Raw genomic sequence first — 15,188 nt, forward strand, 5'->3', positions numbered from 1 at the left:
AAAAATCCCGCTGTGTCCTACCACAGGAGGAAGAGGCTGAACCTGACCACCCCAGCTGGGTACTGGCACTGTCAGCTGGGTGGGGACAGGGCCGCAACAGAGTCAGGCCCTCACCCAGCTCTAGTGGAAGCTGCAGACCAAAGAATCACACCTCAGTGCCCATCTGCACCAGAAGTGGCGCTTTAGGTGTGCCAGCACCCTCCTTACCAGGTGTGTGGGCAGGGGAAAGTTAATCTTCAGTTCCTCCCCAAGGTGGACGAACAGCTTATGTCCAGCTCAAAGGGTTGGAATGTGCTGTTTTAAAAAAAATAATTTAAGAAGTTTAGAGCCTGCAGTGCGAGGGGGAAAGGGCTTGCCTTGCACAGGCTTCAGATACTCTCATCCAGACTTCTTTGAAGAAACAATGTGCTGATACATTAAGAACCCCTATGAATAATAGTCACACTTCTGTCTCCTACTATGACTCCCTCCAAAACTCTACCTTTCAAGCCCAGAAAAAAAAACCAAACCTCACTTAAAATATACACTTTGAAATCTCATCAAAATCTGTTCTCTGTTATATTAACCACTGGCTAGTCAACATCCTTTCCTGGCTTTAAGGAGTGGCCTTCAACTCACTCACACAGCAGAGGTTTTGTTAGAGACATTCCCCTGCAAGAGACTGTGTCAAGTTTTATGTTAAACATTTTAAAATATTCAAGTTACTTAAGCTTTAAGCAAAGTGATAAAACACAAAGACCAAAGCTTCTCCTTAATTGAGACAGTATATTAGTTCTGCTCCTCTCTGCTTTTGCTGAAACAGGTGACATTCCAGCTCACTTCACATGTCCATAGCCATTACTCCCTATTGCACACAATAACTTCCACCTTATTAGTCAGACAGGTTTTATCCAGGAGCAACTCTCATGTGTTTAAACAAGAGGAACTCTCACCAGCACTCATCTTCTCTCATCCCCTTCTTGCTTATGGAGCAACAGAACTTCACAATTCTTGTAGTTCCATAGTTACAGGTATAAGATGTAGGAATTCCTCCTATTTTTAAACAGCTCCAGCTCCTCTCAGAAAGTTAAAAAAATAAAAATCACATCTTATGCAACAGACAAATAAAAATGGTACGTATCAGCATAACAGGCAATGTTTAACTGGCAGTTCTGCTTGTGGAGGAAGTTTTGCAAAGCCTCCTGGTGTCAAGCATCTGGAACACCCCAGCATGCTGTAAATGATAACCCAGCTCCTTGCTTGCAGAAGAATCAAGTATGTATTCCAGATACTTATCACTGCTTTCCCTTGTGTCAGCAGCTCCTGTGAACAGGTCCAATCCATCCAGGCACCTTTCATCTCACAGCAGTGGTGTACTTGAAGAAAAAAGTCCTTTGACGTTACCTGTGTTATCAAATATACTCAACAGCAAGATCGCTGCACCTCAGCAGTCTGTGCTGACACTCCACAGAAACCAGGAGAGCATTATCAGCTGTGTTTCACGTTCTCCTTCTCATCAGCATCTGAATAGGTGCGTGGTGAATCCTTTGGGGAGAAAGAAGAAATTAAAAAAAAAAAGAAATGGAACAGATTTCTATTGTGCCTACCTCCCATTCATTCCTTACTGCAAGAGGAAGACCACAGAATCCCAGTCTATCCTTTGACCCCCAGGGCCAGGTGTTGTTATACAATCCCAAAACTATCATACATATTTTACCACCAAGAGCTGCCCCGCCACGTGCTCTCTCTGCAGTTTCATCTCTCCTGCCACTACAAGTTTTAATTTGAATGATCTTGCTTAGGAAGAAAAAGGAACATCTCAGTGCCAGCATCTCTCGTCTTGGTTGCACAAAGCAGGCTTTGCCAGCATGAGGTTTATCGTTACCTGGGTCAGCAGCTGATGACGCCTCAGATGTCTGTAGAACTGCAGCACAGAAGGATCAGCTCTCACTACTTTTGGGTCAAAATCCAGAACACGGAGACCTGCAAGGCTACGGGCTCGGGAGAGGGCTACATAGGCCTGCCCACTTTCAAAGACACGAGCCAGGGAGATTTCCACACAGTCTAAAGACATGCCCTGCCAAAGACACAGAGAACTCTCTTACAGAACAAACAGGCAAGAACGCTGTGCTCTACCAACACTAACCTGTGAGTCTGTCGAAGGTACCATCCTTGGTGTAAGGATTGTTTGATTTAAAAAAAAAAAAAAAAAGTCTTTTGTTTTACTGTGTAACTGATTAAAAGATGAGAATCAGAAAGGAAAGGCAGTTTTCCACGGTCAGTAAAGTGCTTGCAGATAGTAGGATCTACTAGCTAACTCCAGTGAACCTGGAAACTCCATAAATCCCATCTAATCACCACAGCAGGGAAAGAAATCCTGCTGGTTTCACTCCTAGTAGTTAACAAGAGCAGTCACCATTCTCAAGCAGTCCTCAGGCAGACCAGAGAGAGAGTTTGGGATAGGCCTGGCCAGCCCTGTCTGCAGGGCTATCCTGGGCACAGCAGAACTTACAGCCTGCCCTGGTTTAAACAGTGGCAAGGGAACAAACTCACAGGTCTCTAAGACCAGTATTTATCAAAGTGTATGAAATCTTCTGGAAAGGAAGGAACTTGGAGAAAGTTATACTGTTACATTGAAAAAAAAACCCCAACACACACCACCAAAGAGCAAGTCCAGCCCAAAGAGCACAGCTGTGGCTCTGGCAGCTGCCTCAGTTACACTGCAAACTTCAGGGTCACTAGTGCTGATGACTCTCGAGGGAACACTGCTCTCATCAGCCCACAGTGGTAAATAATGCTGATTTATAGTCCAACTGTGCAGATGGCAGCCCCCCTATGGAAACTCCAGCAGTGTATCTACCCCGTCTGTGGCCTTATAGGCAGACATCCTGAGCAGAAGAGGTGAAGCTAAACACACATATGCTGGAGTTCCCCCCAGCAAGGGCCTTTCAGCTTTCCCTCCTGCTTTACCAGCAATGCAAGGTCACCCAGGAAATAAGGCTTATGATGGTGTATAAGTCTCTAGACTGCTGTATAAGAACACCCACCTGACTCTTGTGAATGGAAATGGCCCATGCCAATTTTAAAGGCAGCTGTTGACGACTCAGGTGAACTCCTGATGGTCCTTTGAAGACCCATTTCTCCATTCTTATGACCTGTGTGACCCCACAGAGAAACCTCACCTTAGGCAGCCCTGTAGGAATGGGAGCAGGAGAGAAACAGGGATGTATTCCTGACACTCAACAACCAGGAAGCCAGCAACTTCATAAGAACACTTTTCTTCTCTCCTAAACCAAACCTAAACCCACAGACAGTAAATAGCGTGTACTGAAATGATGTTTGGCTCCTACTTAAGGCAGGAGAATTAAAGTCACATAACTTATCAGTTGAGATGCAGAGAAAAATACACATTGCAGGTAGCAGAACATTATTCTTTGAGAAAAAAAAACAAACAAAAACTCACTTGAGCGAAACAAACAGGAAATGCAAATGAGCACCCACATCTAGACAATACAGAAAAGCAAACACAAGAGGCCCATAGATAGCTACAGCTTGATGCAGTGCATGACATCACAGCTGGTGAGAGCCCCAAGCCTGCAGAGATCTCCTCCCTGTTTTCCCTCAAATTAGTCTTACCAGGCAGCAAACAAAGTTGAAAAGTCATCAGCCATCAATGAAAAACTGTTTTGTTATTTTTCCCTCTTCCTTCAGCAAGAGATCAAGGAGCTTACTTACCCTTCTGTTCACTTTCAAATCCTACAACAACGCCTCGTGCCCCATTCACCAGCCCTTGGGACACATCCAGATTCTTCGCTAGCATCACCTACAGAGAAAAAGAAAAATCCTTCAGTGCCCTGGATTTACAGCCTGTTCAGCCACCTGCAGCTAAACTTCTTTCCAGGAAGCATAAGCACATCAGGCTGATATGGCATCATCCTATCCTGCCTATTGCAGGACAGAGCACCATCTCCAACTGAAATTATTTCACAGCCTTTCCTTTCTGGGATTCCCAACTATTTTACAGTATTGAACACTTCACTTGAGCTGCTTCTGTCCACAGCTATGAGCTGCCTGTGCTCTCTGCTGCTGAAAGCTTCTAAACCTGATTGGAAAAGTGTGTAAAAGTCACAGCAATCACCATTGTACCCAAGACATGGACTGCACTCAAATCAAACTCATTCTCTGCCTGGATAAGATTCCAAGCAGAAAAGATATAAAAGATTGGAATAGAATATTCTGTTGGCCTGGCATAGACATTCTATATTGAATCTGCATTCTGTATGTTAATCTGCTCTATATATTTATCTGATTTTCCTTTATTCTTTCTTATACCATTTGATCTGCTGTTCTATCACACACACACTTACCTGAGCTCCAACCTTTAGCTCAACTCTACCACCCACAGGACACTGAGCATCAATTAACTTCACTAGCATTGGGTCACTGTCCAAAGCCTCAAACGTGTGCACTTCTCCTGTTAAGGAAAGAAATACATAAATTGCAGCTGTTGAACATATTACACACAGTATGGCAGGAGGCTCAGCATTTATTTCTAACATCAGTTCCTCTTTCAACATCCATTCTGCTCTGCTGCTAGGACATCTTCACACAAACCTTGTCACATCTAACAGCAGAGAGCTCACTATTGCCTCGCTTCCCAACAGAACTCCCAGAGCATGAAAAGGCACAGGAATCAAAAGCCAGCAGTAAATAAGAACTGAGCAGTCAGCATTTTGAGCATATGACCAGTTTCACTTGCTGCCAACACCAGATCTCTAAAGCAGACTAAGGAAGAACCCAAGGGCCAGAAAGGGGGGACAGAAGTAGAGATAGCCCTTAAGTCATGACTGGATAGAGCACTGCCTAAGATGCTAGAGAAAGAAAATCAGGGATGTGGAGGCAATAAACGACCCCACCTTACCTCACAGCAAACAACAAGCTTGGCTTGTCTGTTACACACCAAGAAGTGACACTGAATATTTAAGCACAAAACTGAAGTTTTTCCCTAGGTACCCAACTCCAACACACACAGCTTCAACTGGTGCTGCTGTGCATGACAGAACACCAGTTCCTCCTGACACCAGGGTATCCCCGTTGCATCCACTCAGAGCTCAGCCCCAGAGTCAGCAGTTTCCTCCAGGGAGTTCACCTGGTAGCTGCTGCAAGCGTCTCTCATTAGTTATTTCGACATCATCTTTGTGGGTGCAGAGCCGTGTAGCCAGGATCCCATCACGCTCAGACCTGTTGGTAGCCGTCTGCATCAGCTGCCTGGTAACCTCCTCTGTGCACCTGGCCACCAGGAAAAGGGAGTTATTCTTCAAAGTGATCAGAAACAGCTCTTGAGCAGCAGTAACCTTCACACAGCTGGATCAGTCTGTGCGAGCTGCAGGCCTCCAGACAGAAGACAGAGAAAGATATATAAAAGTTGGAGAGCAGTGCCAGTGTGTGCCCTAGCTCTGCCCTGGCCACTGCCAGCTCAGGATCCACTGAATTAACTCACAGAAATTAAAGAGGAATCCTAGAGAGTGTCCTTCCTTACCAGAGCAGGATATATGAAATCTGCCTACATTAACTAAAGCATTTATAGCTTTTGCCCCCAGCTGCACGTTCCTGACAGAGCCCAGAAAAGTGACAAACTGCTCTTTCTTCTGCTCCATAGGTGGGGAGCAGAGATTACAAAGAGATGAGTTTCTCCTCACCTGCCTAAACGGATTGCACTTAGGAGGGAGACAAAGGTCTTGTCAGTCTGTCGTCGCACTTCAGTCAGCTCCATGTTTATGTGGATACATTTCCTCCAGCTTTTTGCCTGGAAAAATCATTCTCTGGTGAAGAAAGAGGCAGACTTGAAGTATGAGGATGAGTTTAGGGACAGTTTTGTACCTGGAAGCAGAACTTGGTTTCTTCATTAGCCTTGCAGACTGGAGGTAGCTGCAAGAAGTCCCCACAGATGATTAGCTGAATTCCCCCAAAAGGCTCATCCCGTTTTCTGACTGCCCTGAAAGGGATAGAAGAGATAAGTTTTGAATGTCCTCCAGAACTTGGACATAGTTAGGTCTCAGAAGTTACTTCTTAATCTATCAGTATATTCAAACATACACCAACTGCAGTAAAAGATGTTTATCCTCAACTGAATCAGAAGAGCTCAAATAATTAAGCAATGCTCTTACAAGACACGAAATTTTCTCTGCCTGCCCACCCCTTACCAGTCTTTCTTTGGTGGCTGTTGAATTACAGCTACTTCTCTCTGCAAGAGAGAACTACACCTGGGAACATCTGTATTCTGGACTCAGCTCTACAGACAACACTTAGCTCAGGAGATGGAAAGAGCAACCTGAACAGCCACAGCTGTGAGTGAGGAGGGGACATGATCAAAACCGATCTCATGATAAAGATCTGCCCAGATGCTATGGTTCCATGCTTCCTAATGGTCCTATGACAGCAGCTGCCTTGCATCCATTCACAAAACCAGAGGAAGGAAGCAGTCTGAAAACTTGGGGAAATTCATTTCAGTAGGTTGTTTGACCTGACATTTGCTTACCTTGCCACTGCCTCCAGCCTGTCAAAGAACTTTCCATCCACCATTGAGATCTCATCGATAATCAGGTGCTGGCAGGCCAGCCAGTGCTGGCGCACCCCCGGCCTCTCCGCCAGCTGAATGCACTGTTCCAACGGTGCCTTCCCAGAGCCGATCCCTGGTGGGGGAGAAGAAAGCAAAGTTTTGGGGAGGTCCTGATTCATTGGGAAGGGAGTGAAGGCTCCCAGCTCTTCACTGCTGGGCAGGCATTACCTGCAAAGGCATGGAGAGTTGTGCCACCGATGTGGCAAGCGGCCACTCCTGTGCTGGCTGTGGCATAGGTGATGTTCGGAGGGAGGGACCCCACGATCCTCTTCAGCAGGAACGACTTCCCAGTCCCTTCGAGAGGGGAGAAGCAAGAGGTCAACGGCGAAGCCCGAGGGCTTTCCCCGGCGAGAGCCGCCGGGCGCCCTCACCTGCGCAGCCGGTGAAGAAGATGCTCTTGCCGCTCCGCACGGCTCCCAGCACCGCCTCCTGCTCCGCCGAGAGCCGCGCCGGGGGCCGCCTCTCGGCACGGGGCACCTGCGGGACAGACAGACAGACAGACAGACAGAGGTGCGCTGTGAGGGCAGCGCCCACACCCAGGGGCCGACACCGGAACCGCCCCTCGCCCCGGGACTCACCTCGGCGGGGCGCTCCCCACGCCCGTCCCCGCAGCCGCGGCGGGGGCCGGGGTTGAGCAGCAGGTCCCGCTCTTGCACCGGGCTGATCACGGCGAAGGACGCCGGCGGCCTCTCCAGCAGGCGCGGGGGCCGCGTCGGGCCCCGCGAGCCTGCGGCCACCTTGAGGCGCAGGAGGCGGAGGAAGCGGCGCAGCGCGTCCGGGGGGCAGTCGGAGAGCAGGACCTGCGCGCCGCCCGGACCCACCCGCACCGCCGCCCGCCCCTCGCCCGCGAACCGCGTGAAGAGCCGCACGCCGTCCCCGCTCAGCGCGAAGCTCAGCACCGCGGCCGCCGCGCCGCTGCCGCCCTCCACCCGCAGCACGGGCTGGCGCAGCTCGTTGCGGCCCAGCAGCACGGTGGCGGCCCGCAGGACGCGGCGGCGCGGGGCGCAGCCCCCCGGCAGCGGCTCCTCCACGGCCGCCGTGCAGCGCAACTGGGCGGCCGCCATCGCCGCGCCGGCCGTTTTGAACACGCCGCGTGCGCCGCCGCCAATCGGCGCCCGCGGGGATTTAAAGCGGCAGCCAATGGGAGGCAGGGAGACGAGCGGGCCAATGGGCGGCCCCGCTAGCCCCTCCGCGTCAGGCGTTGCCAGGCAGCGGGACGCGGGGCCGGCACGGCCATGGCCGCCCGCGGCGGGCAGCGGGAGAGGCCTGACGCGGTGCAGCTCGACCGGCTCCTGAGCGAGCGGGTACACAAGGAGATGCAGCACCAAAGGCTCTACACGCAGTACACCGTGAACCCGCTCCAACCCGGTGAGGCGGGGGCGGGCCCGCAGCGCTCAGCTGCACGCAGGAATGGCAGAGGGGGAGAGCTGGAAGGGGCAGCCGGTGGGCCTTTCTTTCGCCTGAGGAGCCGGTCTGCACGCTCAGAGGCAGCAAGGAGACATCCCCCGGATAGCCTTTAGTAACGCTGGAGAAGCGAGGCAGCTATTCAGGATGTGGAACCTGCAAATCCTGAGCAAACACCGGGCTAAGATGGGGTAGAGAGCCCAAACACTACACCGTGTTCCTTCAGCCCCTGGGACCTTCTACCTGCCAGTTCAGAGCCACAGAATATCACAGTCTGTGCTGGCACAGACAGGTGATGGGAGATTAATTCAGGTCTAGCTTTTACAGTGAAACAAAAAACAAAGGAAAATAATTTCCTGAGACTTGACATTCACAGGCCACCGCTTGTGTGGGGTGGGACTTTAGTGTGGTGAACACAGGCAGCATCCAGCAGAAGGGCCTTTAGCATGCTTAAGCCTTCCTAGGAAATTGCCATTAATCAGTATTTCTAACTGATTTTCTGCTATTTGCATACCGTTCTTCCTTTACAGCCTTAGTGAAGTAGCTGGGTCCACACTGGGGAATAACCAAAAAGAACATGTGCAATGGTACATATTCTGTACCTGGCTGTGATGCTAAATTCACATTATTCACCTCCATCATTTCTTTCCAGTTCACACAGTCACCAGGAAGCCAATGTCTTGGCATGACAATATAGATGAGCCAACAGATGGTAAGAAATCTCTGAAAAAAAATTTTGTTGTTTTGTTTTTTTTTCAAAATTACTTAAGAAAATTACTAATAAATAAGATTTAATAATACAAATCAGTCTAAAGTATCATGTCTGTGGAAACACCTCTGTGGTCATATAAAAAAATTAAAACTCATTCACGATTTTTGTTAAATGTAAACCAGCTTTTTTTCCACTTTAAAGCTTTTTCCCATTACTTTCCATTATCAGCAAAAGTTTGCATTCATTACAGCAGCTGCTCCCTTATTTCTAACATGCTAATTTTGTCCAAAAACCTTAATGCTCAGGTAAGAATTAACACGACAATATCACCAGGCAAATCTTGAAACTGCACCAGGAATATTGAAGTAGAAATGTCCCCCTGCATTCTCTGACAGTGTAATTCACAGAAGCACAGAGGTTGCTTCTATCCTTGGCTTTCTTGCTATTGCTAGGACAGCTTTAAGTTGTCCCAATTCTAACACACATCCACAGGTGAGCGATTTTTAAATTTTTAAATACTTTCTTTCATTTATATTTGTGTCTCTTAAACCAACAGATGAGTTCCTGAAACTTTTTCACCGCGCAGCGCTGGAGCCAAGAAAGAAATATCCAGAGCCACAAACTGAAAGCCAAGAAATTGGCTGGAACACAACACCTCTGGTGAGTAGGGCGCTTAAGGACTCAGCTCTTTGCAGGATTCAGAGGTGTTTAGCCCATCACTGAAATACAGTCACACAAGAAAATAACTTGTGACAAAGGAAAACAGGAATGATTAGGAGCGAGCAGAGATGTTCATAACCAGTTTTTAAAACTTAGACCTAAGATGACTCTTCACACTGGCATAGGCTTGTGAACACAGAAACAGCAGCCTTCCCCAAAGAAACCTGAATGCAAAATGCGTACAGTGACAGTCAACCCCCAGCACAGTGTCAAATGCCATGTGTGTACTCACTGTTTACTAAAGCCTTCAGCCATGAGAAATGGTGTGGTGAGCAATGTGAAGTGATATACCTAAGTACTGTGAAAAGAAATCTGCTGCTGCACAGTATCCTTCAAACAAAGTGGAAGCAGAACCGTGAAATTAATAATCATCTGAGTATACCCAGGGCAGATACGCCAGTGAGGATTCATCTGGGGAAGCGTGACTAAATAGGAGGTAAGGAAGTAGGATTAACAAGCTGAGACATCAATCATACCTGACAAACAAACAGCTGTGATGATGACTGACTTTATACATTAGTATTTTGAGAAAGGCAAGTGAGGATCTGATTAATTACAAAGAAAACTGAAATAAATAAGAAAATTAGATAGTTTTCCTCAACTTTTCATATTACACATCAAGGAAACTAGTTACTCCTGACAAGGGTAGAGGCAGATATGCCAGCTGGGCTTTATGGTGTTAAGATAGTGCTGGCAGGATTAGACTGGCAGGGAAGAGGCAACTAAATGTGCATGAAGGGAAGCAAGCTCAATTTACAGAGTCAGGGCTCATAATGCTCTTTAATTTGTTAATCTTGCCTTTTTCACCAGGTCCTACCATAACAAAGCAGTGAACAGTATGGTGGTACCCTGATGTTTTTCACTTGGACATTTGTCAGCAGCAAGAACACCAAGCATCCCTCTTCCCAGGAGGGACTGCTACTACCAATTTTAGTAAAAGCCCATGACTATTTGTCATTTTTCTTTCCCAGATTCCTGTGGACCGTAACGACTGCAGACTCCACTTCCCACGCCGGAAAACCGAGTTCACTACATAAATGGCTGCCCTGGGGCATGGGGAGGAGGAAAGAATCTTCAGTAGTAGAGGGGGAAAGCTATAAACTCAGAAAGACACTGACGACATCTAATGTGTTAGACCTGCTTATTAATACGCGAGTCTGGTAGATTTCTAATAAGAGACAATAAAAAAGGGAAGAGAGAACCTCAGCCTATCCAGATTTGCAGCCTGACAACACTGACAGAAATAAACTTTTAAGACTGCTGTATTTGTCTCACTGCTGTTTCTAAACCCATCTACATAAGTAGTCTAAAAAACCACTCTAACATCTTGACAGGCTTCAGACTTCTCATTTTGACAACATGGCCCAGAACTCAAGGTCTCCAACTTCACATCAGCAGTAGTGGTGAAAAAAGCTGTCAGAATGAAGGGTGCAAAGGGCAGGCTCCAGCTGCCACTCATAAAACAGCTAAACATGAGTTACACGCAGTTCTGTGCAAACCATTTAATGCATTCACACACCAAAGGTTTACGTAGAAAACAATCCTTCGACAAAACAGTAAGAAGAAATTAGTGATAAGGCACTAGTTTCCACTGACTCTTTTCCACACCTCTTGGAAGCATCCAGCTTGCTCCAGGGTTAGCTGCTTGATGACAGCAGAAGCACAGCTTGCAACACACAGACACTCAAGAACCCCAGCGGGAAGCACAGTCCTCTTAGCGCGCTCGGTTCTTCATTTTCTGCCTTGCTCTCTTTCCAGGTCTCTTCTGCAACAGAGTCAGATCTTTATTTTCATGTTCTCAATATTTGTTCTATTTCTACAGCTTGGGGAGGGTATTTGGCAGTACATGTGGAGAGGGAGGTTTTGGCACATGGGTAGCAAGTAGTGTTAACTCCCCTACTCATTTCCCTGCTGATACCAAACCACTGTTCTCAGCTCTGTCAGCAGCCCAATTATGCTCAGCTCCCAAAGACAGGCATTATCACTTCCTGATGCTGGAGGCACCCATCATGTACCCAGCTCTCCCTCCCAGATGAGGGCTGGCTTCTCAGCCAACCCCAAGCATTTGCATACAACATTTTACTTACATTGAGGGCTTTTTTTCCTCCTTTTCTTGCTTTTCCTGGGCCTTTGCTGTGAGCCACTTTTGACTGGAAGCTAGATACATCATTAAAACTTTCCTTTGTGTTCCACTTCGAGCCCTTCTTCTTCCCACCAAAACCAAACTTCTGATTTTTGTATCTTCTTTTGGCATTTGGTCTGAAAAACAACCAAACAGCATCACTGCCTACATTCCTTTTCTCAGGAAGCTCTCAAGGCACAGGTATGTGCTGATGAGACTCCCAACAGCCATCATAAACCTTTTCCCCCACAATAAAGTTGTAGAAATTAGCACACTTCAGTCTCCATGCCTTTCTGGCCAGTTTTCTTTCTCTCTAGGAACAGAAAACCACCTTCGACTCATTTAACAAACACTCATCAGGACAGCTTTCACGTTCCCAAAATTATCCCCTAAAAAGACAGAGAACAATCAGACATTCTGTGTTTAAATATCTTTCATTTGCAGCCTCACCCTTTCTTTGTCCGTTGACTTGCACTGCCTTTTTTATTCCCCTGAGACGATGTCTGGTCGTCATCTAGAAAGTCCAGCTTGTCAGACAGACCTGCAAGAGCGAAGACATCACAGCTCAGAAAAAACAAAGTCTAAGCAAGTAATAGCAACAAGTCACCTCAGAACAGCTACTTGGGAGGCTTTTCACTGGCACTGGCACGTTGTTCTTTTTGCACAGCAGCCTCCCAAGCTCAAGGCCCAGAACTACAGATGTAGTGACCACCCATCACACTGTCTTACACTGCTCACACACCACTGCTGCCATCACACGTTTGCTCCCTTCGTCAAGTTGACTTTACCTTTCTGGTATTTCTTGACTGCATTCAACATATCTTTTTTCTCCTTCTGTCTCCTCTGCAGAATCTCAGTTTGCACCTGTGATCAGAAGAAGAATGTTAGTGTTGTTCTTTTGTAGTATCCCATACTTTTTTTTTTTTAAGCTATTTTTTAAGGTATCCTATCTTGAGCTCTCTTTTCCTTCAGAGCAGCTAGACAGAAGACTAGCCAAATTCTATATACTTCAGCCAGACTCTGGTGGTCTCACTTTCCAAGCTGCTCACTCAGGCTCTACATTCTTGTCACAGATTGTAGCTCCCTTTTGTAGTTCCTCACCTTCTTGCCATATTTTCTCATTGCACGGAGCTGTTTCGCTTTCTCAGACCTTTCCATTGCTTCCTGTTTACTCTTAAGCTTCTGCCGAATCTTATTAGGGAATAGAAAGAACAAAATTTATGAGTAACACAAAAGAAAATAAGAGAATTTTTTGATTGCTTAACAGTCCAAAAGTCAGTATTTGTGAACTAAATATATGGAGTGTAAAAAAGAAAACATCTCTCAATCAGATCACGCTTATAAGGCACAATGTCCTTTCAGATCAAGGCTAAACCAGTTATTACAGAAACTCCTGCACTGATGTGCAGCCAAAACCTGGTTAAAAAGACAGTACTCAAAAAGAGACAAGACAAAGCCTTATAATGGGCTCTAATGGAACCGAGATTTTCTTGTCAGCCCATTCGGGTGCATGAAGAAGACTTGACAGTTTCTGTCTTGTCATTACTAAAAATAAAGCACTGAAGAAGAGTTAATAATCCTGTGCCATAGAAAACATCTTTTCCATTCCCTCCTTGGTCACATTTTTATAAAGATGCCACATTACAAAGGATTACAAGGATTTCAACACAGATCTTCTGGATTCAGTCTGTGACTCCACTAGGAGATAAAAACTCTGCTCTTTAGACAAAGTCAGCAAAAGAAAGGAACAGTAACGTGCAGAATTGACTTAAGCCTCAGCACAAACTACTTATTACTCTTCATCTTCTCTAGAAGGGTTCTATCAAACACCAAAATAAGTCATATATGAATCTCCAAATTAGACTCATGTTTTTTTAACTTACACAATGTAGTCTTTTTTCCAAATCTAAAACAAAAAACAGAGTTCCATTTTGAGCAAAGACTACAGTAAAACCCAAGTTCATCAGAATCTTATTTCCTACACAAATCTGACTTCCTATCCAAGACAGACTCATTCAATAACAGACAGTCTAAAATCACCGAAAACCAGAACACACTGACTATAAACAAAGGGTGATAAATATGAAAAAAAGGATTGCATAAAAGACACAGTCAACTGCAAGTCTTATGACAAAGAGCAAAAACACAGCCAACTTTACAATTACTCATACTTAGAAAAATTCTCTATTTTAATATTAAACACATGCAGGACAAAGTATAAATGGTGCTTTTCTAATTCCTGTTCTAACCTGTTACAGAAATGCCCACACTGCACTGAAACACCTGAACAGAAAGAAATCTCCTGTCACAAACAAAATTTGGAACATCCTAACACAGGGACAAAACCAACACATCACACAAGAAAGAAAGACACTCATTGCACATACCTTCTGCATCTGTTGGTCCGATTTGGCCATCTCTGCAAAGTAATCGTCCGGCCTCCTGGTCGGAACCTGGAGCTTCCGCAGTCTAGGAAGGGCTTCCAGGACGGCTGCCTGAGCCTGCCGGTAGCTGGGAGAGAGCACAGCACCACCTCTGTCACTGCCCCAGCTCTGTCGCTGCGTGTCAGGCACCTCACGGCACCGAGAGAAACTCTGAACACACCAGGTAGGCGATACTGGGATCTGACAAGCACTGCTCTAGAATTATATCGACGTTCTGTGCACATACAGTGCTACTGAAAGCAGTATGCATTTATTGCCAGTTACAGTTTAATATGTTGGAATATAAAAGGCAGAGCAAAACAAAAGAACTATAAGAACACCAAAACAAACCCACAAAGAAAAATCAGTGTCTTGTATTACAGACTCAGTGCTGCTACCAAGGCACTTTTAAAACATGCTTTTCAGCAAAGGATGGAATTCTGCTGGGAGGAGGGAAATGATACATTTGCAGTCACAAGGCAAAGTAAATATCCTAGCACTAATTTGTAGTTATTTTTGGAAAACATTCAGAGCCATCAAATCCTAAATAACATGGCCCAAGAGTGCCAGCGACAGGCACCCTGCAGCACACGGGTGAAACACAACTACAAGCACGCAGCAGCAGCAGCACGCTGAGACCCTACACGAAACCTCTTTTTCGACACTTACAAGCTCATCTCTCTCTGGAAATCATTCTCGGGGTCAACAGCATCTGTGCTAGTAGCGCTCTGGGCGACGGGGTCCGCGACGGGGCCCAGGGTCACGTCCAGCCTTTCCACCCACGCGAGCTGCTTCCCGAACTCGGCCAGGCACTGCTTCAGGCCGTCCTGCGAGAGAGGCACGGCTCGGCACGGCCCCGCACGGCTCGGGCTCGGGCCACGCCGCGGCCGGCTCCCCGGAGGAGCTCCCGGGGCAGCCCCTCACGGCCCGCGGCCCCGCTCACCGTGTCGTTGCGCCGCTTCGGCCGCTCCTCCAGCACCACGTTGAGCCCCGGCTTCAGCTGCCCCCTGGCGAAGGCCTCCTGGAGCTGTGAGACGGGCACGGTCAGGCCGCGGCTGCCGCGGGAGGGAGGCCCCGCCGCCCGCCCCTCCGCGGCCCCGCTCTCACCTCCGAGTCCGAGAGCGAGGAGTCCTCGGAGTCCGACCCGGAGTCCGAGAGGGACCCGCTCCACGCCATCTCCGCCATCGCCATCTCCGCGCCCGCCCCTTC

The 15,188-nt window shown here is 47.3% G+C and overlaps 3 protein-coding genes across 4 annotated transcripts; 1 reads left to right on the plus strand and 2 right to left on the minus strand.

Annotated features, from left to right (window-relative positions):
• Positions 1 to 1,368: 1,368 nt before the first annotated feature.
• Positions 1,369 to 7,819, minus strand: PIF1 (PIF1 5'-to-3' DNA helicase). Of its 2 annotated transcripts, none has more exons than XM_027900660.1 (12): positions 7,177 to 7,819; positions 6,970 to 7,075; positions 6,767 to 6,892; positions 6,518 to 6,671; positions 5,860 to 5,974; positions 5,679 to 5,785; positions 5,129 to 5,268; positions 4,347 to 4,453; positions 3,715 to 3,802; positions 3,027 to 3,172; positions 1,865 to 2,056; positions 1,369 to 1,524 (listed from the first exon to the last, which is right to left on the minus strand). In XM_027900660.1, exons 1-12 carry the CDS (start codon positions 7,660 to 7,662, stop codon positions 1,468 to 1,470), a joined length of 1,824 nt encoding a protein of 607 aa, XP_027756461.1. In that variant the 5' UTR covers positions 7,663 to 7,819; the 3' UTR covers positions 1,369 to 1,467. The 2 variants fall into 2 exon arrangements, with proteins under 2 accessions (XP_027756461.1, XP_027756460.1); XM_027900659.1 differs by having other exon boundaries at positions 6,518 to 6,695.
• Positions 7,811 to 10,699, plus strand: FAM183A (family with sequence similarity 183 member A). Its single transcript, XM_027900662.1, has 4 exons — positions 7,811 to 7,966; positions 8,655 to 8,714; positions 9,271 to 9,374; positions 10,406 to 10,699. The coding sequence occupies exons 1-4, from the start codon at positions 7,834 to 7,836 to the stop codon at positions 10,469 to 10,471; spliced, it is 363 nt and encodes a 120-aa protein (XP_027756463.1). The 5' UTR covers positions 7,811 to 7,833; the 3' UTR covers positions 10,472 to 10,699.
• Positions 10,700 to 10,761: 62 nt separating this feature from the next.
• EBNA1BP2 (EBNA1 binding protein 2) lies at positions 10,762 to 15,182 on the minus strand. Its single transcript, XM_027900661.1, has 9 exons — positions 15,087 to 15,182; positions 14,923 to 15,006; positions 14,649 to 14,806; positions 13,944 to 14,067; positions 12,658 to 12,747; positions 12,345 to 12,420; positions 12,007 to 12,097; positions 11,522 to 11,693; positions 10,762 to 11,199 (listed from the first exon to the last, which is right to left on the minus strand). The coding sequence occupies exons 1-9, from the start codon at positions 15,168 to 15,170 to the stop codon at positions 11,149 to 11,151; spliced, it is 930 nt and encodes a 309-aa protein (XP_027756462.1). The 5' UTR covers positions 15,171 to 15,182; the 3' UTR covers positions 10,762 to 11,148.
• Positions 15,183 to 15,188: the final 6 nt, after the last annotated feature.

The sequence above is a fragment of the Empidonax traillii genome, unplaced genomic scaffold (assembly GCF_003031625.1).
Source record: "Empidonax traillii isolate 1590-97213 ecotype Southwest subspecies unplaced genomic scaffold, ASM303162v1 scaffold745:size721762, whole genome shotgun sequence".
Lineage (NCBI taxonomy): Eukaryota > Metazoa > Chordata > Aves > Passeriformes > Tyrannidae > Empidonax > Empidonax traillii.

Bases quoted from the DNA above. Each gene is read 5' to 3' on its own strand.
- PIF1 (XM_027900659.1), bottom strand. From the start codon at position 7,662: ATGGCGGCCGCCCAGTTGCGCTGCACGGCGGCCGTGGAGGAGCCGCTG. The intron at 3,173-3,714 runs GTAAGTAAGCTC...CCATTCCTACAG, and splicing joins ATTTGAAAGTGAACAGAAGG to GGCTGCCTAAGGTGAGGTTT. The intron at 1,525-1,864 runs GTAACGATAAAC...TTCTCCCCAAAG, and splicing joins GTCATCAGCTGCTGACCCAG to GATTCACCACGCACCTATTC.
- FAM183A (XM_027900662.1), top strand. From the start codon at position 7,834: ATGGCCGCCCGCGGCGGGCAGCGGGAGAGGCCTGACGCGGTGCAGCTC. The intron at 8,715-9,270 runs GTAAGAAATCTC...TTAAACCAACAG, and splicing joins TATAGATGAGCCAACAGATG to ATGAGTTCCTGAAACTTTTT. The intron at 9,375-10,405 runs GTGAGTAGGGCG...TTTCTTTCCCAG, and splicing joins GCTGGAACACAACACCTCTG to ATTCCTGTGGACCGTAACGA.
- EBNA1BP2 (XM_027900661.1), bottom strand. From the start codon at position 15,170: ATGGCGATGGCGGAGATGGCGTGGAGCGGGTCCCTCTCGGACTCCGGG. The intron at 14,807-14,922 runs GTGAGCGGGGCC...CCTCTCTCGCAG, and splicing joins CGAAGCGGCGCAACGACACG to GACGGCCTGAAGCAGTGCCT. The intron at 11,694-12,006 runs GTGAGGCTGCAA...GTTGTTTTTCAG, and splicing joins AGTCAACGGACAAAGAAAGG to ACCAAATGCCAAAAGAAGAT.